Source organism: Thermobia domestica, chromosome 1, assembly GCF_964235325.1.
Source record: "Thermobia domestica chromosome 1, izTheDome1.hap1.1, whole genome shotgun sequence".
In the NCBI taxonomy this organism is placed as follows: Eukaryota; Metazoa; Arthropoda; class Insecta; order Zygentoma; family Lepismatidae; genus Thermobia; species Thermobia domestica.
The window spans coordinates 369,931,288-369,954,658 of NC_137454.1; the positions used below are offsets into that span (position 1 = coordinate 369,931,288).

A 23,371-nucleotide genomic window follows, 5' to 3' on the forward strand; every position below is an offset into this window, starting at 1 on the left:
AGAATGTTCGATATATTCATAACAAAAATAACAGAAATATCGCACGTCCTGAAGCGATATGAGCTTGGGTGCTTGACCCCCCCCCCCCTTCACATAATTGACGTTTTGCTATGTCCCTGAATTCAATCATCACATGATCTCAATCTCCTCATCTAATGATCGGTGTTATTTTCGGTTAGTTAATTGGAAGTGATATTAGTTATATCATGGTGGACACAATTTTCCTTGGGTAGCCAGTCATCGCGTAAAATAGGAGAAGGAGGGATGTCATTTCTCATAACGCGGTACAGCATATCGAAAATGTTTTGAAAACACACAACTTTGAGTTGGCATTCAATATATTTTATTCTTTTTTTTTTTTTTTTTTTTTTTTTTTTTTTTTTTTTTTTTTTTTTTTTTTTTTTTTAATAACTCAGAGAGATGTTACCAACATATTCCGAAAAGTAATTATGTAAACCATACTTATGTAGTTTCAAACTTTCAACAATGTTTTTCCACAATATTTATTAAAGTATTCCAGTTTTCCCGATTTCCCCCTTAACTCCCGTAAGTTACAAAAGTTTGCTTTCGCATTATTATACACAGTATTTGGATTGCAATTTGGTCATTCCACCTCAAATCGACAAATTTTCAAAGGTTTTCCCGGTGACCATCATGGATTTTTTATGAAAAGTTGTACACATAAACTGGGTAGTATCAAGAGATAAAATACCAAGTTTAAAAGCATTACTGTAAATAAAACTAAAGTTATAATAAGGTATGTACTACACAGTGCGTATGCCCAATATTTGCCGAAATGAGCAATGTTGCCCGCGGCACGTTTTCAGAGTATATTAGTTTTGTTAGACCTTTGAAAACTGTTCTTGTTTTTTTTTTTTTTTTTAATCACAACATTGTCATCTTAGGCCCATACTATAATTATTCTTTAAGCATTTGTATGACTTAACCGAATCATCAACGTCAGCTTAAAGGTTACAATGCAATATAGTATATACCGACTTGTTCTGAATATAAAGTAAGGTATTTAAAAGAAGGCGCATCACCCGAATTTTCAGAATATCACTCAACAACGATATTAGGAGATTACATGTTGTTTTTTTAATGTTCATTTTGGTTTTAGAATTCACTTTTTAAAAATAGATTACAGTTTAAGAAAACTAAAATAATTTTAACGTTACAGAAGAATTATATTTGCCACTCACAATTTTCTACTCGCATATGTTCATGTGTAATCTATAAACCACTGTAACATCTTACAATGCAAATATTAGAAACATAATTGATTCTATTGTTTTAATAATGTGATGCACTATGTTAATGTGCTAAATTTTGCGAACAACTAATCCTCTGTATGTTGTCGTTCATGCCAGGTTCTATGGTTCGATACATGCTGGATCAGCGCAACTCTACATACATTCACTATTTTGTAGTGGGCCCCAGGGACCTTAAGAAAATGCACGAAGAATCATGTTCTGTTTTTTTGTGCGGAGCATCATTCATAGTATGCACAATATGTGCAATCTGATTCTATGTGAATAAGCTTAACAGCACAACGAAGAACACCAAAGTACATCAATAAAAAAATCTGTCCATGGAGTCATGAGAAACATTACCTTAAAGATATATTTACTTATATTACAAATTTAAAATGACTTTTTTAAGCTGTCCTCAGTGTCCTCAAATTAGAATAAGGAATGCAATTCGAAAATTGTCCAAATGTAGGCACTTTTACTACTGAAATAAGCAGTACTTCAAAGATTCTAACTTTGAGTTCATGTTCTAGTGACCCCTTGGATGAATATATTTAAAAGAGGTTTCAAAGAATTTAGTATCCTCATAGCAGTATAAAAAATACAACTAGAAGTGTATCGAAGTATGAGCACTTTCACTACTGCAATAAGAGGCACTTTACAAAGACTTCAACTTTGAAAGACACATGGTGGTTCAATGGTAAAGCGCGTCTCTCTGGTGCGTGGGTCCTTGATTCGATTTCCGGCGAAGTAAGTTTGTAGTAGACAATACTGTGTCAGTGAGTTTTCTCGGGGTACTTCCATTTCCCCGCACATTCTCATCCCATCGATTCTTCCATCATCATTCACTTGCATTATCATAGTCTCCCTTAGCCTAACGGGTATAATCGTAGGACGTTCAACAGAAAATTTTAATTTTATTTCACTTTCTGAACCTTGAGGTCATAGTTTCGTTACTCCATGAACGAGTATATTTTTAAGAAATGCTCTATTGGATATAACATCCTCAAAATAGTATAAAAAGAGCAATTAGAAATGTAGCCAAGGGTGAGCAATTTCTGCTAGTTGCATGATCGTTAATTCATTAATTAAAACAGTTGTGCACGAAATGCTGTAGGACACGCGCCATAGACCAGTTTACCATATGAAAACCAATGACAATGCTTAACCTTTAGAAAATACTATGGTCTAAGATAGGCAGAGACGATATGAATCAAATTCAAATAGTACAATAATATACATAGTCAAAAATATATTTGGTTCATTTTGGGGAGATTTATTTCGAAAAGATTTTTTTTTTTTTTTCACATTCATCTCTACGGTATTGCGTTACAAAATCAAACTTACCAGTAACATAAGAAGTGAATACTAAGAATTGTCCTACCTGCAAAAGAAAATATAGAAAGGAATCATTAGTTTACATTACACAAAATACAATTTTTCAATTACTTAAAACTATATATACTAACAGAGATTATTTATAAACATATTTCGAGTAACAATTACATAGCAATTATTTCTCCAATTGAAAATGCTAAAATATCCTCCACGTTTTACTCACGCAATATTTCGCGTTCCGCCTCCTACATCTTTCATATAGTATTCGTCTGAACTCGAAGTCTCGCACAAGATTCCAACACATAGTAAGAGCATCTTAGTGACCTACCCCACTCCTTTTTCCTTTTCTTCCAGGGCAAATAGGAAACGACGCTGAAATTCGTTGAATTATTTAAGAGTACAACGTTTAAATACTAAACTTCATGTTTCTAGCCAAAACAAATTCTGAGATATGCCTATCTCATTATAATAACTGAAACCCTCATTCCCCCTTTCACGTCCAATTAAAAAAAAAAAAAAAAAAAAAAAAAAGTTTAGTGGTTCATTACGTCACAATCCTATGTATCTCTACTCTTCAAATTTTAAGTTTCTAGCTTAAGCGGACTGACCGAGACGTTGATCAGACACTGAACTTTATTTCATACACAGAAGATTAGCAAAAACGAAACCGAACCACTTGGCGTAACAACCCTTTGTGGGCCCGATCCAATCCAACATCATATGTTAGCGACTGGCTGAATTACGTCCATTTAAGCGACAAACACGTGGTAAGCGAGATCCGCCGCCATGTCTCTAACAGGCGTATCAGGAATTTTCTAGCACTAAGTAGCCGTCACGTCTTCCATTCATGCGGCTCCCCAGTTTGTCTCACGACGCTGGGTAGACGTCGAAAATTGGGAAGCACCGGGCGGGGAATTGAATCCGGGATAATGGAGACGTGAGTTCGACGCTCTGACTACCGTGTCCCCAGAGAAGATTAATACTTCCTTATATTACCATAATGAGTTTGAGAAAATCAGCGCGACCAAAATGTGATGTGACGAAGAGGTAATGATGGAGTATTTTTTTCAGTGTCCAGAAAGGTTTTACGTTGTGACGTTAAGTTAAGGGATTACTGAAATCATCATTCCCCTTATCAGCATTATTTATATCAATCGTCCCCACAAAATATTCGATTGTTTATATTATTTGTTAAAACTTAGAGCTTCAACTTTGGTATAAAAAAAAAAAAAAAAACACGGAGAACAGTTATGAAGATATTTGACAATGAATAATGATAATTGAAGTTTCACTCTTTTAAGATGCTAACTCTAGCTTACTCATGTACTGTTTACGTATTTCCTGTAGATGTTTATTCAAAAATCCAAGCAACTTCTTTCTTTCACCTTCTTAGAAACATACTAATGAGTCTCAGAAACACTACCGATATTTTGCTGACGTTAGAATACAAGGTATTCCGCTTGCAGTGTGAATATAAAACAATGGGAGAGCATTCTCTACTAACTGTCAACCAAGTGCATAACAAAATTAACAGGTATCCGCCAATACTTAGCAAGTGAACAATGGTAATCAAAACGTAGTGGCTTGTCGTGTATGGCACATAGAAAATGTTTACGTTACTTTGAAATCTTAACCTGCAGTAAATTATCTCGTAAACAACACTGACTAATTAGAGGATAATCATGGAAACATCAGAATAAATACATGAAAATGGAATTCTTAAGGCACTTTTTTAAAGAATGGACTTTCCAAATCATTAAGGAAGCTTGTTTCTTAAATTTAACTTTACAATGAACACAGTAAGTATGCGAGTGTTCAGCAGAGAACATACATGTTTACAATTAATGTTGTTTAATCATGTTGTTTGTATGCATGTGGCTGTAGGTTCGATTCTCGGCTGCCGAAACGAGCCCAAGTAATAGTTTGAATTTCACTTTAAGCATTGGGTCTGTCTCACACAGTCTAGGTGCTGAAAAGAGATGTTAGTTCTACTCAGCCAGTTTCCTACGTGTTCAAAATATTGTGTTTACATGTACTGTCTTGATATTATTTAAAAAAAAAAGAAAAAAAAACTGACCACCGACTTCTGTTTGAATAGCCTTGTACTCGAACCTACAGTTGATATTAAATTAAACACATATGGAATTTCTTTATATTCGATTGAGGTCTTTACTTAGGGCCAAAGTATTAAAATTTTCCACATATGTTTATCAAAATATAATCTTTCAAAGCAAGGTGAACGGGCAAGATATTTTGAACAAGAATGTTATGTGTGTGTGTGTGTGTGTGAGAGAGAGAGAGAGAGAGAGAGAGAGAGAGAGAGAGAGAGAGAGAGAGAGGAGAGAGAGAGAGAGAGAGGGGGGGGATTATTCTCTTTATTTGGGAACATTGTTGAAAATCTCACTAACAAAACAATATGATTTCGATTGTGAGTAGAAAATCTCTAACAGAGAGATGGCTGCCTTTTTATTATTATTATTATATTATTTTAAAGCAAGACTGTACATTAGTAAGTAACAGAACATTATCCACATATGACACATTGGGTGCACTGGATAAAGCTTGAGCTTTGGACCTCTACCTTCTATCCTGTGTATTGAATTAGCATGGCGTGTACATCATATTTAACGTATCACGACTACGCAACTGTTTCTGTCGTCTGATTATTTAATTGAAGTCGTATGTTCCAGCACTGGAGTAAGTTGAAGCAGTCATCGGTCGGCAAAAAACATAGCTGCCGGGTAGGTATTGCCACTTCAACTCGTGTTGAACCGTAAATGAATATGAGTGAAACCACCAAAGCTGGCACAAAATTAGAAGCTCGAAGCAAACGTCTTTCTCGAGATTTACTTAACCAAATATTTAAAAAAAAATACTAGTTGGGTTAGGGTACAGCAAAGAGTGGCAACTGTGGTAGGTGACGATTACATACGACCGTGACACCTATCAACATTAACCAATAACACTTTATTAAAGAGGACAATTCTTACGCAAAAATGAGCAGATTACTATAGAAACAGAAGTGCTCAACTCTCAATTTCAAGTACATAATTTGCCGCTATTTCAAGAGTGACACAACTCAAAATTCCTAACTTTTCAGCAGAAGCATTTGAAGTTTTGAAACGCATTGAAAAAGACTTGGTGCAACAATTACATAAGTATTCTTTAACGCCCAGTCTTGGAAGAACATCTGTAAAGTTTCTAGCAGAGATAGACATCAAGATTAACTTTCATTTTCTGCCCTTAAGTCAATAAGGGCGATTTTTGAGTTATGTCACTCTTGAATTAAACAGGCAATGTATAAAAATGAAAGTGTAGACCTATATGTTTGACTTCCTAACTCTTGAACCACCTGACCGATCTCGACCAAATTTTCAGCATACATTAGGTTCGGTCCTGGGATGGTTTTATCAATTCACTTAGACAGTTCAACTTAGAGGAGGAGGAGATATTTAAAAATAATCGAAAATGACCGATATTAGTGTGAATCCATAGTTTTCAGGGTCACTGAGACGAACAGTGACATTCAGCCGTTTATGTCCAAAATAAAAACATTCTCCCCGTGCGAAGAACGGATATTCTGCTAGTATACTTAAAGATAAATATCCTAATACATATTTAAATTAGTGTGCTAATTTTCACTTTGTTCAGTGTTATTTTCTTTCTTTTATTACTTATGTCTATTTACTACACTCCTAAACTAATAATACTAGAAGAGTTAAAAACAACGACTAATGTGGAATAAGGATATGTAAATATTAGGTTGTGAATGTTCTCAGACACATGTGGCCGGAGAGTTTTCGTCGCATTTGCAATGCGCTTTAATGGACCACGACTCTTGAAATGACATTGAGAAGTCGCTGCCATTTGCACTGATGTCAGATACTCCATAAATAAAAACAAATAAATAAGGGAAAGAGTAAATAGGAGCACCAACACATACTAATCAAAAGCAACATCTTCCATAAAAGATGTTTGTCATTGACATATTCTTCCTTAACATCTGAGAGGTTTTCTAAACAAAAGAAAGTCAGTGCGGGTGTCAAAGGGAAAAAGAAAAAAAAAGAAGCCCTTGAAGAAACAGATATATGTTACACAAGATTTCTTTTAATATCACAATGGCATTGAGGAAGAAGACACATTTATTTCACGCCCAGTTCGACTTTAATTTCATGAAAAGTTTACGCGAGTGTACTGAAACGTCAGCTCATGTGTGGTCGTAATATAGGCCGACAAGATGCTTAATCGTGTAGAAATGCCATTGTGGCTTCCAGGGAGCAAGTGGGAGTTGCAGACTACCTACTAATATGGAATTCAACAAGTTAGTTGTGGATCAACCAGGGTCTAATGGGAAGGCGGACAAGCCAAGCTGACAAAACTACTCGCCTCTCTTGGGTCACAGTTACTACAAACATCATTCGATATTGCTTCGAATTTTTACATTCATACATCATTCCTGTCCAAGTTATCTTGAGATGGTGACAGGTTCCTCAGTTAATACCTCTTTTTCTACCTGCAGTTTTTATTATTTATTTTTTTTTTTTAAGGTCTAATATCCGTCACTGTGACAGTGTATCAGTAGTTAATTAAAACCTAATCAGGTTCGATTTTGTAACCAATCAATTACATTAAAGCAGTTTGATATCGCAAGACCTTAACCGTTTAATTGAATCTCATTCACTACACTTTATACATTACGGGTTATAGCTGCTAGTAAATAGTTTCTGAGTAAGCGTATATACTTATTTTATCACATTTCTTTTTCTCTTTCTTTCTTTGATACCATTAAAAAAAAAAAAAAAAACTAATAGTACGATGAAGAATTCCAATCTTTCGTACACCTATACAACTGTGCAATCTGATAGAATTCTTATTGATTGGTTAGTTGGATTAATTTAGCGAACCTTTCAGCAGCGAGGCTATAAGTTGTCCTCATCATTCTTGTTGAATGGATTGGAGTCTAGCATCCCTTTCAGCAGCAAGGCTACACGTCTCTTCATCGTTCATGTTGGTCGGATTGGAACTTAACGTCTCTTTCAGTAGCAAGGCCACAAGTCGCCTTCATCATTCTTGTTGGTTGGACTGGGAGTTCAGCGTTTCTTACAGCCTCGTCAGTTGGATTGGTCGGAAAGTCATCTTCATCGTTTTTATTGTTGGCTGGAGTGGAGCTTAGAGTTCCTTACAGTAGTAGGGTTATAAGTAATCTTCATCGCTTTTGTTGGTTAGTTGTTGGATTAGAGTCTCTTTCACAAGCGAGCATATAAGTCGTCTTCATTATGCTTATTTATTGGATTGGAATTTTGTGTAGCAAGGTTACAAGTCGTCTTCATCATGCTTATTTGTTGGATTGGAATTTTGTGTAACAAGTCGACTTCATCATTCTTGCTGGTTGGATTGGAGATTAGCGTCCCTTTTCAGGAGCAAGGCTACGACTGATATTCATCATTCTTAATAGTTTGATTCAGGTTTAGCATCCCTTTCAACAGCAAGGATACAAGTAGTCTTCACCATTCTTATAGGCTGGATTGGAATTTAGCGTCCCTTTCAGCAGAAACGCTGTAAGTCATATTCATTCTTGTTCGTTCGATTAGAGTTTAACGTCCATTTCAGTAGCAAGACTACAAGTCCTATTCATTCTTGTTAGTTAGACTGGAGTTTAGCGTCCCTTTCAGCAGCGAGGCTATAAGTCGTCATTATTTTTGTTGGTTAGATTGGAGGTTAGCATCCTTTTTAGCACCAATGCCGTATGAGACGTGGTCTACAGCTTAAAACTAAGTGATAATCACGTACATATACCGAGAGACAGAACTTCGGTAGACTGTGAATTACGTATGTGTGTACATTCAAAATTAATTTTATAGTTTTTTCGTACTTGTATGTAGTTAGTAATCTTCAATTGTTCCTTGAATTCCCAAATTTTGTTACTAGAGAATGCACAAATATTGCTTACTGTTCTATTGACATCTTTGAAAGCGAGCTGCATGTCGTTTTATGGCAAAAAGATTCATAATAATTTAAACATTAATCGCTATTTTAAACCGAAAACCATCCAAAATGGAAATTCTGGGAGATTTTTTTTTTTTTTTTTTGTAGCCTATTACAAAATATTTACAATTTATTCCATTACGTAAGTTGATTAATGCTAGTACTTTCTCCCAAAATATATATAATCTAAAAGTTGTTTGTTTTAAAACTAGTAATACACAGAAAATTGTACTTAAAAAGCATAATTTCAACTATATCTTTTTCTCAATTTTATTATATTTTTATTTTAATTTTATTATCAGCTTTGTTTGAAAATAGTAACTTTTCATATCCATACATTAATTTTTCTATGTCCTTAATTTTATCCATTAAATTTTACATCCGTTAATATTTAAACTCGAGACAATTATCATGGAAATAATGATATTTTTAAAAAATATTAATTTGATTATTTTTATTCTTAACTGCTACTTTTTACTGACAATGTTTTAATTTAAACACCTTTCTTCCTGAATCTTAATTTTAATTTTTCTCCGTTATGAATAAAATGTCCAACATTTCAATTATTTTCAAGTCGTCTTCTAATTCCTTAGTTTCACTTGAACAGCTTATTTTAAGAACCTTTTATATCCATACGAGGTTTTGCTAATAAGTAATGTGCTTTCAAACATTTCATGAATTTCCTTTAGTGCATGTGCACCCAATGGAGATTTTTCTAATTGATTTAACCGAATGATATACAGGGTGTTGTCACAATATTCTGGGAATATATTCCCCACACTAAAATAAGAAAAAATTCATGTAGGCCAGTGGTCGGAGTGCATAGTTTGATAGTTACAGGGCGCTAAAAACGTGAAATAATTAACTTCAAAAGGTCTAGTTCCACTACTGTGAAACCGATCACAGTCAGGTCAAGAAATCACTGATGAACTAGTATGTGAACTATCCAAATATCCATCTTGAACAATCATTTTTAGAGAGGTTGTCTTCAAGTACTTGATCACTCCCATCTACCTCTAAAAATTCCTCCCATCAAGTCTTAATTAACGTTCCGTTTTTTCAGTGAATATGTATAGGGATGGGCACGAGTCGAGTCAAGTTTCATAAATGGTTCGCTCGTTTTGAAATGAAATGAAATGAAATCTTTGAATTTTACGTCCCACGGTTATTGTTAGGCTAAAGGAGACGGTGATGATTAGTAATGAATGAAATGGTGGATTGAAGGAAGTGGGAGGAAACGGGAGAACCCCGAGAAAACCCACGCACACGGTGTTTGTCCACCACAAAGTTCACTTGGCGGGGGCTGGGATCGAACCCGGGACCCCTAGCACCAGAGGTGAACGCTCTACCACTGAGCCACCGCGGCCCCTCGCTCGTTTTGAAATCATGGCCTGCTTGACTGGAAAGCGAAAGCCATGAGAAATGTAAGCAGTAATGTGGAATACTTTTAGTGTTGCTCACGACAGGGGATACTACTCGCATCCCATCTCGTCTAGATAACGAGACGACAATAGATTTTTATAACGAGATAGCCTCAAATGTCATGAGCACCAATATAAGTATATACTGTACTTCTTACCATCAAGCCTGAGACCTGCATGGTCGAATTTTTAAGGCCAAGCAGAAGTCCAACCCGGGTAGTGATGTCAACCTACTCGGCTCGATTCAACTGAGCAAACAGCTCGAGCTGGCTCGGTTAAGATTAGCCATCAGCTCGACTCAATTAAGCCGATGGCTTGAGCCACCTCGGTTGAGATGAGCTACCGACTCGTTCCAGGTGACCCATCGGCTCGAGTAGCTCTGTTGGAATGATTCCACCGGCTCGGTTCGACTCGGCTCGACTGATCCGATGGTTCGAACCGCCTCGGTTGGGGTGAGCCATCAGATTGGTTTAGTTCGGGTCGGGTTATCCATTGGCTCGAGACGGTTCAGTTGGGTGAGCTGTTGGCTCGGCTCACTTCTTGGTTCGACTCGATAGTGAATGAGCTGTGATCCGAGCCGTTGCAACCCTAAACCCGAGCCAAGCAGTTCTGAACATGTTTGGCCGGCGCCCTATAACTTGTAACTAGTTTTGTTTGAGCCTGAATACTTGCTTTTTCGGAACTCGAACCCAGAACCTAGAGAATGATGTCCTTGCCTCCTTAAGACTTCTCGACGACTGAGTTTGGCAGTCAACTAGTTTTTAGTATTCAGACACAAACCGCTTATCTTTCATGGTTATACACGGTGTTGTTATAAGAAGTAGTTGTAGTAGTAGTAGTAGTAGTAGTAGTAGTAGTAGTATCATTGATGATTATATTGTCTATTTTGGATGCTTGAAGAAAATACTTGAAACTACGCACGGATTTAGTTCGATTTGGCTCGTTTTGACTCGACTCGACTCGAAATTTCACCTGAATTCGAGTCGAGTTGGAGGATTTTTTTCTAGAAGAGTTCTCGAGTCGAACTCATAAGTGTCTGTCTCGAGTAGAATAGACTTTCAAAGAAAACTCGCTTTGCCTATATATGTATATTAGACCACATTCACATGGGCAATAATAATTTAAAAAATGAGGCAGCAAAGTGTGTTGATCATAAACTGTGGCGACTATTGACGGAGTCACATCAGTAAAAATTAAAATTTTGTCCCTACAAATTAAGGGGGACAAACTTACCTAATGTCTTTATTGCTGTACACAAGCATTAGTGCATTAGTTAAGTTTCCTTTCCTAACTAAGCAGTGATAAAATGTTATTTTTACCAATCCCTCAAGAACCGCCACTGATCATAAAAGTATGAGCTTGTAATAAACTCAGGTAGACAGTAAAAAGGATCACTCGCTACAAGGTTCAATTCCAACCGGTAGATGTCAATTCGCTGGAAGACGTCTGGTGACATCTAACGGTATGATGTGTAACTTCTACTACCTTCGTTTCAACCGTACATAGAAAATGGAATGGGGATAATTACTGTTGAAGAAGTCAAGTTACCCGTCAAGCTGTTAATGGATTAAAGCCATTACCGTACTCGACAGAGAACCCCTTTAGCTACCCGTTATAAAAAGAGAAAACAATTTTAAAATGTGGTTTAATTGAAGAGTTGTGAAATTAAATCTGTCAGTTTAACGTCCCACGTTTTCTATGCCCTTTGGACTAATGGATACTGATGATTGAGGCAAGTGATTAATTATGGGATAACTGGTGGAATGAGAATGTGGGAGTAAACGGGAGTGCCCAAGAAAATCCATGGACACGATGTTGTCCACCACAAAATTACTTGGTTGGGGATCGATTTAGGATTTAGGATTCAGATTTCTGGGCATCTAAGGCCATTTAGCCCTTCACGATTTGAGGGATGACGTCCCTCGGCGAGCACACAATCCGGGGAAAAGGAAGGAAGAAAAGATTGGGGAAGGAAGGAAGCGGCCTGGGAACTATGTTAGGTACCACCTCGGCATTTACCTGGTGTAGATGAGGAAAACCCAGGAAAATCTCATTCAGGGTGGTTGGCCTGAAAAAGTGTGTTACACTTTTTCGATCGATTGACTCCACCGGGAATCAAATCCGGGACTGTTTGAGGATCGAACCAGAAACCCATACACCAAAGGTAGGCATTCTACCATTGAGTCACCGTGTCCCTCCAATTGAATTATCGTTCGGAATAACGGACGGATGTACTAATATTACGATCTTATAAGGCCCACTTGCGTGATTCTAATAATATAGTCGCCACTATATTTCCCTAAATCATCACGGAAACTAGATACCATGTCATTCTAGAACATACTAATACCACTTGCACCTGCTGCTCCAAAAACATCAATTAAATATACAACAACCCGTATAATCAACACAGCATAATTAATACGTTTATAATTAAATTTTCTTGCCTGCATGTATAGAAAAATTATGATAGGAAGCGAAGGACAAAAATGACGTCACAAGAAATTTACAGAATGAAATGGTTTCCCATATTCATAGTCGACGCAAAATTCATAGTCGTTTTCTTTTATTTTCCTGAAAACTGTTTCCTTAAATTTACATTTCAACTAATACTGAGTTTCCCGAATAAAACATCTACCTACCTACTTACCTAACAAGCAATAAATAACTAAATAGATTTTATTAAATCTTTATCGTAAATAAATACTGCATTTACTCGTTTACCTTACATTAACATTTAATATGTCTGTTCCATGCATTTTCACAGCCGCCCATCCAGGAATTTTTGATGGGAGGTTTCCAATACTATAACACGCTACGTCTATATAGTATTGAATCTGTGTTATTCTACACCCTTATTGCTAAGTATTGTACTACAACTTATATTCTTAGCAAAAGTGACAGAACTACATTAAATACACACACACACACACACTACAGATGAAGTCTTCCGGCTACATTAACAAGTTCTCTGGTACACAAGTATAGTTTTATTAGGGACAATGTACAAACATATCGAGTTAAGGGTTTTTATGGAGGGGGCGGAACCCGCTGGAGCTCCCGCGAGGATGCGCCTTTGCACTTTCCCTACATTATCTTCTAAATACGGTAGGCCTCTGATGTGTAGTGGTGGGCCTCTGATTCGATTCCAACTCACCAGTGGTGGACAAACATCGTTCCATGTGTTTTTTCGGGGTTCTCCCATTTCTTCTCACTCTCTTCATTCCACCATCACCATCAATTTCATCATCACCGTCTTCCACAGCTTCGGTGCATAATTGTGGAACGTTAAACTAAATATTATTATTATTATTATTATTATTATTATTATTATTATTATTATTATTATTATTATTATTATTATTATTATTATTATTATTATTATTATTATATTCCAATTGAAGACCTCGGTGCAAGAAGAGGACAGTTCCACTTTTTAAAATTTTTCACGAACCACCAAAAACGTTTTAAAAAAATAATTTTCGAAGATTTTGTCTTTATATTTAATATTGTTAGAATTCGCCTCTATGAAACCAATAATACCGAGTTGAGTTGATTTTGAGTTTAACGCCCTTTTCAGCAGCGAGGCTATATGAGACGTGGACCTACTGATTATCGTGGAATCCGAATCGCATGAGCTCCCGCCGGGTTCTATGCTCCAAATAATATTTGGTTCTAATAAGCACATAGCCTGTTACAGCTCATTTGCTTTAATATCTTATGGAATATTGGTTAGAGCTGTACCGTTCTTGTACGGAATGAGAGAGAATATTTTTTTTTTCATATATTTCAGTATAAAACACAAAATCAGAAGAAAGTGGAGCTGTCCTCTTCTTGCACCGAGGTCTTCAATTGTATATTGCTAAGATTTGAAGTGCATATCCCAAAGTTGATGTCTATAACTCCGTACAGGTAATATTTCACATGCGTGCGAAGCCAAGTCAAACTATACTTTCATAACAAATTTTAGACGAGATTGGATGAACTCCGTAGATCACATACAATATATAGGTTACTATCCTTGTTATTAATTAAAAAAAAATTGAAGGTTGAAAAATTTGCAAGAACAATTAACAAAAAGCTTATGAACAACTTAGTTGGAATTGACTTACTATCATGAGCTTTTTATTTACCACGTAGTGCCAATCCAACAACAACAAAAACACTAATATCACAAAGCCATAGTGATTGGAACGAAACGTTCGATATCAAATATAGAAGAAGGAGGGAAGAAAATAAAACCGGTGACTAGTTTCCGATACCTGGGTATTATTATTAGGGATGATATGAAGTGGGAAAGAGAAATAAAAGCAAGTATAGAAATGGCGAAATAAGTCTTATGGGGAAGGAAAATACTATTTTGTGGGCCTTGAATAAAGACTTAAAAGACTCATAAAGTGTTTCGTTTGGAGTATTGTACTGTATGGATCAGAAACATGGACATTACGCAAAAATGATTTAAAACGACTGGAAGCTGTCGAGATGTGAGTGTAGAGAAGAATGGAATTAGCTGAGTCGAGCAGAAAACGGATGAGAGAGTGTTAGAAATGATGAGGGGAAAAAGAACAATTTTAGATATTATTAAGAAGAGAAACTGGTTGCGACATTGGCTAAGAAGGAACTGTATCATAAAGAACGTGCTAGAGGGTGTGGTGGTAGGAAAGAGAGGGAGGGGAAGGAGGCTACAATTAATGGATGATATCAAAATAAAAAAAAATAAATAAAAATCGTATGTGAAGACGAAGAGGTTAGCGAAGACCGTGAAGCATGGAAGTTTCTCAGTTGTGGCAAGTGACCTGCCAATAACGACAGAATACTTTGATGATGATGATGATGATAAGCTGTCCAGTCGTTGAACTTCATCCACTTTACATCGGATGCACGTGGGCTTGACCACGGCTTTAATTCTTGCAGGATGCACAAATAAAAGAATATTAAATTCTAGTGCCACGAATATACCCTAGTAGGCTAAAGAAGATGGATGATTAATGAAATGAATGATTATGTGAAACAGGTAAAATGAGAATGTGAAAGGAACCAGGATGACCCCACGGCTTGGGATCGAACCGGGAACCCATCACACCAAAAGTACTGCCCTTGTACTGAGCCACTGTGCCTCCCCTTGCAAAAAGTACAAATTTCATCTGCCCCAAAATCAAACCAAACCATTTGGCGTAACAGACCTTTTGTGGACCTGATCCGCTCCAACGCTATCTGTTAGCGACCGGCTGAACTATGCCCAACCTAGCGACGAATGTGTAGTCGTCGCCCTACCTCTTACCAGGCGCATCAGAAACTTTCTAAACCTAAGAGCCGTCACGTCTTTTCTTTTATTCCCGTTTGTCTCACGACACTGGGTGGACGCAGAAAATTGGGAAGCACCGGCTGGGAGTCCAACGTTCTAACCACTAGACTATGGTGTCCCCAACTGTCACCAGGAGTAAAAGTACATCGTTACTCTACAACGGAATTTTTCAACCTGAGGGGTCGAGTCCTCTAAGATAGTCGCGAAGGGAGGTGAAATAGACCCAGTGGTGGATCCAATATATGATCAAGGGAGGGGCTAAACTGTAGTTTGCAGTTTTGTCCAGTGTAAAGTAGGATTGAAGCCCATTTTATCCAGTGTATACTTGAGTGTCAAGGGGGGCTATAGCCTCCCTTGGATCCGCCTCTGAATAGACCCCTATATAAAATAATTAGAATTTAGTAGCGGAAAAGTATAAGCTTTCAATATTATTTTGAGTAATATATTTTTATTTATTTTTAGACACAACAGGCTACATAACACAATTACAGTGTCCGTTACATATTTTAAAGCAACTATAACACACTCATACATTTATATTATAATATACTTACAATATGGTTGTAATATCATTAATGTTCTTTCACCTACAAATATATCTTATAACATTACAAGGAACTGCCTTGAATTGACTTACGCTGTTAATATCCAAATCTATTTTTATTTTGTTAAGCTATTGTGTGTCTGTCTTCGGATATACTTGTGTCTCCCTATATGTCAAGTACCTTAGATACTTATTCTGAACTTTTTCTATATTATTTATATTTGTTTTTGTGTGAGGGTTCCATACAGTGGCTGCGTATTAAAGTTTTGTACCAACGTATTACTAATTATCATCGTATTTATTTGTCTATTAATATATTTTGATACACATATTATTTTGACACTTATCAAATGCTGCTAAGAATATTAAACAAATAAAGTAGTAATAATCAAAAAGTTTATTGCAAACCGGAAATCACTTATTGGGAGGGGTTCGCTGACAAGAGGATGTGACAAAAGAGGGGTCGTGGTATGAAGTAGTTAGAGAAAGCGTGCTCTACAGGGGTCATATTTGCTTTCGCAATAGAAGTTGTTCGAAGCAAGTTGTATAACTCGTGATATTTCACATAATAATAATAATAATAATAATAATAATAATAATAATAATAATAATAATAATAATAATAATAATGAGTAAAAGAAAAGGCAATATAAATAGTTGGAGATCATAACATCCAAAGTATAGGAAAGTCATTATCGTCATTGATACACGCTTGGAGCTTCAATGTACTAGATTCCTACACACTTCCTTTCCCTCTTTTACCTTCTACATATTTTCTACCACATCGCTAATAAAGCTATTTCTCTGTCCTTACTTTCTTGAACTTAGGTCTATGACTCAAATAAAAAGTAGTGTAGGATTAACACCCCAAATTCCTGCACGACTCAGCCTTAAACCCTATACCTTTTCAACGTTGTAATTGATGTTATAACTCAAAATGTAAGGAATGAAGCCCTCTGGTATATGACGTTGCCGACGATGATGTACTATGAAATACAAAAAGGGAAGAAGTTAAAGGAAAAATAGAGAACTGGGGGAAATCTTTGGAGGATACACGTCTTAAAGAATGAAATATTTCAGTTTAACGTCCCCCAATTATGCCCTTTAGGATATCTAAGGGAGACATGATTAAGGCAAGTGAATGATGAAGAAATGAAATGAAATGAAATCTCCAAGTTTTACGTCCCACGGTTATACCGGTTAGGCTAAAGGAGAAATGGATGAAATGGTGGAATGAAGAAAATTGGAGGAAACGGAAGAACCCCGAGAAAACCTACGAGCACGGTGTTTGTCCACCATAAAGTCCACACCACGCGAGGTGGGATCGAACCATGGACCCCAAGCACCGGAGATGAGCGCTCTATCACTGATCAACCGTGCCCCCACAAGTGAATGATGATGGAAGAATTCGTGAAATGAGAAAGTGACAGAAAATGGGAATACCCCGAGAAAACCCATGAACACGATGTTGGCCACCACAAACTTACCTGGCTGGGGATCGAACCAGGTATTCCACGTACAAGAGATAAGCGCTCTACCACTGAGCCACCGTATTCCCGATAGAAGCCTAAAAATTGGTAGAAAGGAAACGAAATATTGTGTGGTACACTGGAATGAATAAATAAAACGACTCTGTGGTTCCATAATGAGCGGCACGTGTTTAACGGTGATATGTGGATAGTAATCCACAAAGCCATTATTTGAGGGACTCAAGAGTGCAGTTCACTACCTCCTAATCCAATCTCCTCCCTGATTGATTCAAAATATTCCGTTACCATTTAAAGAAGGAAGAAAAAATCCGCACCGACCAATAGATCCTGTAACAATGCCTACCAGTCGCACGTGCTAAATACGATTACACGAATCAGTCCAAAGCAACTTTTTAAAATCAGTTTGGTAATTCTGAACATATCATATCGACTGAGTTACCACTGTTACCAGCCACAAAAATAAAACAAGATAGGATGAAAAGCTGCGGAATTTGAAAAAGTAACTTCCTGGCTACAAAATATACATGTTAAGTATTCACCTACACCTCCACGTGTTTAAAAGTTAAATGAGAGAAAAAGAGTTATTTTATGCTAGCATTTTAATTTCCTTTTCATTCTATACGTTATCTTTCTATTTTTTCCGAGCCCCTCCTGCTTCCTCTGAAACTGGCTTAAATCACACGTCATCAAACGAACCAATTCCTTCCTGAATCAATTTCCTTTTAGCATAATAAAAGAGCTAAGGTATTTGGAACAGCATGCGGCCTTTGTGGATGTCAATCCTCACTACTAGATTCTTTCACAGGTCATTTGAGTTTTGAAGAGTGGAGTTATAAGAAGACAATTGGAGTTTATTCTTCTCTACAGCCTCGAACAAAACAACAAAGTGAACGTCAAAATCCCGTGACCTTTCTTCGTTCTTGCACTGGAGGAGTAGCGCCAAGCAGACGAACCATAGCGACGAAAGTGACACCTGGCCGCCAACCTCAGAAACCAGTCTCCAACCAGAGAAACCGGCCCAAGGGGTGACGTGAAATTGCCCTGCTTGTTAAAGAAACGCCGGCAAGGCCAGAACTAGTCTATACACAAGTGCTGTAAGATTCACACGCCCGCTGTTGTTCTCTACACCGCCATGCTGACAGTGTAGAGGAGGAGGAGCTCGACAACCACAACAAACAGTAAAACGCCAACTGTGGAAGTCGACGTCGCAGAAGTGGATGGACATTGTGCAGCATGGTTTAGTGGTGACCGTGATCAAGTCGTGTGTTCTCGGCGTGTGTCGGTCGAACCCAGAGCTATGGTAGTGTTAGTGGCTGCCTTGAGACCGCTGCCACGTTCATGTGGCCACCAAGCCTTCCGGGCGAAGATCCCTGCCTCCATGTTGTGAAGGACAAAGGAGGGAAGGAAAGACAACAACCCGGCATGTAATGATGCAGCTGTTCCCGAACGTCTCCGGACTGCCCATCGCCGCGATGTCATCATCATCCTCATCACCTCCATCACCATGCAACTAAGTCATATAGTGTTTACAGTGCTTGGCGCCATCCTCGGCGTCCTTTCAGCGTCTCTTAGCAAGGCGCTACGCTATCAAGCCCCGGATGAGTGCAAATGGGTGGTTCTTGACGCTCAAACAGAAGAAGTGGCCCTCCTATGTCGTTTACGTACCATTAATAGTGAGTTGGAAAATACAAATTTTAGTGTTATACAACCCCAACATACAGTGCACTTACGAATTGAGTGTAGTGATGTGTTGTTTTTCCAAAGTTCCCTCAGTACTGACAGTTTTCAAGCTTTGGTCGAACTTAAAGATTTGGCCATTGAATATTGTAAAATTGGTAACCTGACTGCGGGGACTTTCCACGGACTTCGGGAACTGCGAAATCTTACAATAAAAACTCATAATACTGACTGGTCTTCCATGACGCTTGAAATTTCCAGTGGTGCATTCCAAGAACTCGCCCTATTGGAAAGACTTGATCTTGCTGAAAATAATATTTGGGTGTTGCCAGAAGGTGTTTTTTGTCCCCTTCATGGCATGAAGTCATTAAATCTTACCCTTAACCGTCTTCGTGATGTGTCAAATTTCGGTTTCGGGACATCGGATCGTTGCGGTGCAAATCTTTTGTTCCTCTTATTAGCTAATAACAGCTTGGACTCTTTGCCCCCAGGTGCTTTTTCTGGACTTAATAGACTTCAAGAACTGCATTTACAAGGAAATGCAATTTCTTTCATAGCGGACCGTGCGCTGGAAGGTTTAAAATCTCTTGTCAAAATCAATCTTGCCAGTAACAAGCTAGTCAGCATCCCGCCAGAACTTTTTGCCGATACTCTTAATATAAAAGAAATTCATTTACAAAATAACTCAATCAACGTCCTTGCCCCTGGACTCTTTAATGAACTAAACCAGCTTCTAATTCTTGACCTTTCGCGCAATGAACTTTCTACCGAGTGGGTCAATGCTGCAACTTTCACAGGACTCATCCGCCTTGTTATTCTTGACATTTCCTACAACCACATTACTAGACTGGAGCCTTCCGTTTTCCGTGATCTCAGCAGCTTACAAATCCTTAGACTGGAACACAATAATATTGAATTTATTCCTGAAAACACGTTTGGTTCTCTATACAATTTACACACCTTAATCCTTTCCCATAACAAGCTTAGAACTGTTGAAAGTGCTACTTTTAATGGCCTATACGTTCTTAGCCTTTTATCTCTTGACAACAATGGAATAGAGAGAATTCATCCTAACGCCTTCAAAAACTGCTCAAGCCTTCAAGATTTACATTTAAATGCCAATAAGCTCATCCAAGTGCCCACAGCATTAAAAGACCTTGAACTTTTGAAAACACTGGATTTAGGGGAAAATCACATTACTTCCATTACTGATGCAAGTTTTAGTAATATGAAACATATCTACGGCCTCAGGCTGACTGACAATAATATTGGAAATATTACAAAGGGAACATTCGATCGAATGGAATCGTTGAAAATTCTGAATTTGTCGAAAAACAAAATCCAACGAGTGGAACCTGGTAGCTTTGACGAAAATACGAAGTTACAAGCCATCCGCCTTGACAGTAATTTTCTAGCTGACATCGGTGGTCTTTTTGCACGGTTGCCAAGTCTAATCTGGTTAAATATATCAGACAATAGACTCGAGTGGTTCGACTACGCTATGATACCAACAGGACTTAAGTGGCTTGACATTCACAGCAATCAAATAACAGAAATAGGAAATTATTTCGAAATCGAGAGTCAACTGCATTTGGGGACATTCGATATTAGCCATAATAAACTAACTGAAATTAGTGGAAGTGTGATACCTGATAGTGTTGAAGTGCTATTTTTAAATGACAATCTCATCACTAAAGTGCAACCATATTCTTTTTTCAAAAAGCCAAATTTAACACGTGTTGATTTATACGGAAACAAAATTGCCAATCTCACACAAAATGCCCTCCGAATTTCATCAGTTAAGCATACCAGAAATTTGCCTGAATTTTATATTGGTGGTAATCCTTTTAAGTGTGACTGTACAATGGAATGGCTTCAAAATATTAATAAACCGAATACATTGCGAAATCAACCACGAGTGATGGATTTGGATAGTATTTATTGCAGAGTTTTGTACAATCATGGACGACGATTTGTGCCCCTAACCGAAGCTACAACAAATCAGTTTTTGTGTAAATATGAATCCCATTGTTTTGCTCTCTGTCATTGTTGTGACTTTGATGCGTGTGACTGTGAAATGACGTGTCCTATTAACTGTACGTGTTATCATGATCAACCGTGGAATGCAAATGTGGTGGATTGTACTGAAGCTGGTTATACGACACTTCCCGATCAAATACCAATGGACGCTACAGAACTTTTTCTGGACGGTAATGAAATACGTATTGTGGGTAGTCATGCATTCATCGGCCGCAAGAAAATGTACAAGTTATTTCTAAATAATTCCAACATAGAAATAATTCATAATCGAACATTTAACGGTTTGAAGGCTCTCCAAATTCTCCGTCTGGAAAATAATAAAATAAGTGAACTGAAAGGCTATGAATTTGAAGGTCTTGAAAGCATTAGAGAACTGTATCTTCAAAACAATCAGATAACATCGATTCACAATGCGACATTCAGTTCTTTACGGACACTCCATCTTCTTTATTTACATAAAAATCGTATAATCGAATTTGCTGTATGGCAGTTTACTCTTAACCCTTTCCTTAATAACCTCACACTTGCCAATAATCCCTGGTCCTGTGAATGTGAATTTGCTGACAATTTTCGCAACTGGCTACAAGACAGTGTAGAAATTGTAAAAGACGCAAGTGATTTGCATTGTGTCTATAATGAAACTTACGAAGAAGGACCGTATTTCATTTATTACAATGCTTCTTCTCTCTGCAACAATTACACTTCAAAAACAATCATACAAGAAAAAATTCTTCAAGACTATTTACCGTTACTTATTAGTACTCTAACAGTGTTCCTAGTAATTATTATTGTCATGCTTCTTGTGTTCATTTTTCGACAAGAGATGCGAGTATGGTTCCATTCCCACTACGGTATCCGCATTTTCTACAAGTCAGATTTTGATGGTGACAAGGACAAATTATTTGACGCTTTCGTTAGCTACAGCTCCAAAGATGAGGCTTTTGTTGCAGAGGAACTGGCACCGAAACTTGAGCACGGAAATCCCTCCTACAAACTGTGTCTCCACTATAGAGATTTTCCTGTGGGGGCCTACATAGCAGATACCATCGTCCACGCAGTGGAATCCAGCAGAAGGACGATAATGGTGCTTTCCGAAAATTTCATTAAATCCGAGTGGTGCAGGTTCGAGTTCAAATCTGCCCACCATCAAGTGCTTAAAGACAGGAGACGAAGACTAATAGTGATTCTTCTAGGTGATGTTCCACAAAAAGACTTGGATCCAGATATTCGTTTGTACTTAAAAACAAACACATATTTACAATGGGGAGATAAATATTTTTGGCAAAAACTACGCTTCGCGCTGCCAGATGTGCCTAATAACCAACGGACTCAACACAATAACGCTAATGTGTCATCCAGAGCCGTTGCTATTCATATTTAACTTAAAAAAAAGAAAAAAGTGTTGTGTGTTTATTCTCAAAATATTTAAATCATACAAAATAATTGTGATATTACCTGCTAAATGCAGGTGTGATTTTCTTCCCATGTGTGTACAAAAGCAATGTGCAGTGCCTTATAGAAAAAAAAGTGTGTATTATTTTGTATATAGTGAAATTGTGTGTATGAGTGTTTGAAAGTATGATTGTCACTATATGCCATATACCTACTCTTTTCTGTGAATATTTGGAGACTGGGGCATATGTGAGTGTGTCCTGTGAGGTGAATGTGTTGTGCAATGAGAAAAAATTGAAAATCTATTTTATTTTTCTCTCACTGAGATGTTCAGAAATGAAATATAAAAAGACTGCAAAATCGTGTTCACGGAATGAAAGTTATAAAAAGAAGAACTATTTTGTGATTGGATAAAAATAAGAAACAGGTTGGTACTCTATATAATATATAACAAAAACAAACATGTGTGATACGTGAATGTGTGTACAAAAAATCTAGAACATAATTTATTGTGTGGGCTTCTTCATAATTTTTAAAAGAAAGAAAAACGTATCGAAATACAAAAAATAAATATCATTCTGTGATGGTGCTACATTAGCTTTCACTGCATGACGAAATATTTAAAAATAAGTTTTGACTGTTTTTTTTCTCTTTTTTTTTTAATACAAAAGATATTTTTCTTCTTATTTAATATTATTTCTTACAGTCAGCTGTTCTTTTTAACATTATTGGTCATGTGCATGTTTTTCATTATGTAATTACAAAATATTACCATACGCGCTTTAAACAATATATTTTATTTTTGCATTACAATGCGATATTTTGGTTAAAATACTTATTTTGCTATTAGAAGAAAAAAAAACAGTTTGGGTCTGTAATTTTGTACATTGCAGTGATTAGCGGAATTTCACAACCAATAAAACTCCCGG

The 23,371-nt window shown here is 37.1% G+C and overlaps 1 protein-coding gene and 1 pseudogene across 2 annotated transcripts in view; one reads left to right on the forward strand and one right to left on the reverse strand.

Moving 5' to 3' along the window:
* Positions 1–341: 341 nt before the first annotated feature.
* Positions 342–23,371, reverse strand: part of LOC145664273 (lysine-specific histone demethylase 1A-like) — a 675,994-nt gene continuing 652,964 nt past the window's right edge. For both annotated transcript variants that reach the window (XM_081730812.1, XM_081730803.1), the window contains exon 12: positions 342–2,634. In XM_081730812.1, coding sequence (XP_081586938.1) covers positions 2,594–2,634 — 41 coding nt within the window. In that variant the 3' untranslated portion in view covers positions 342–2,593. The remainder of the gene's footprint in view (positions 2,635–23,371) is intronic.
* Positions 18,303–23,229, forward strand: LOC145664268 (toll-like receptor Tollo pseudogene; annotated as a pseudogene).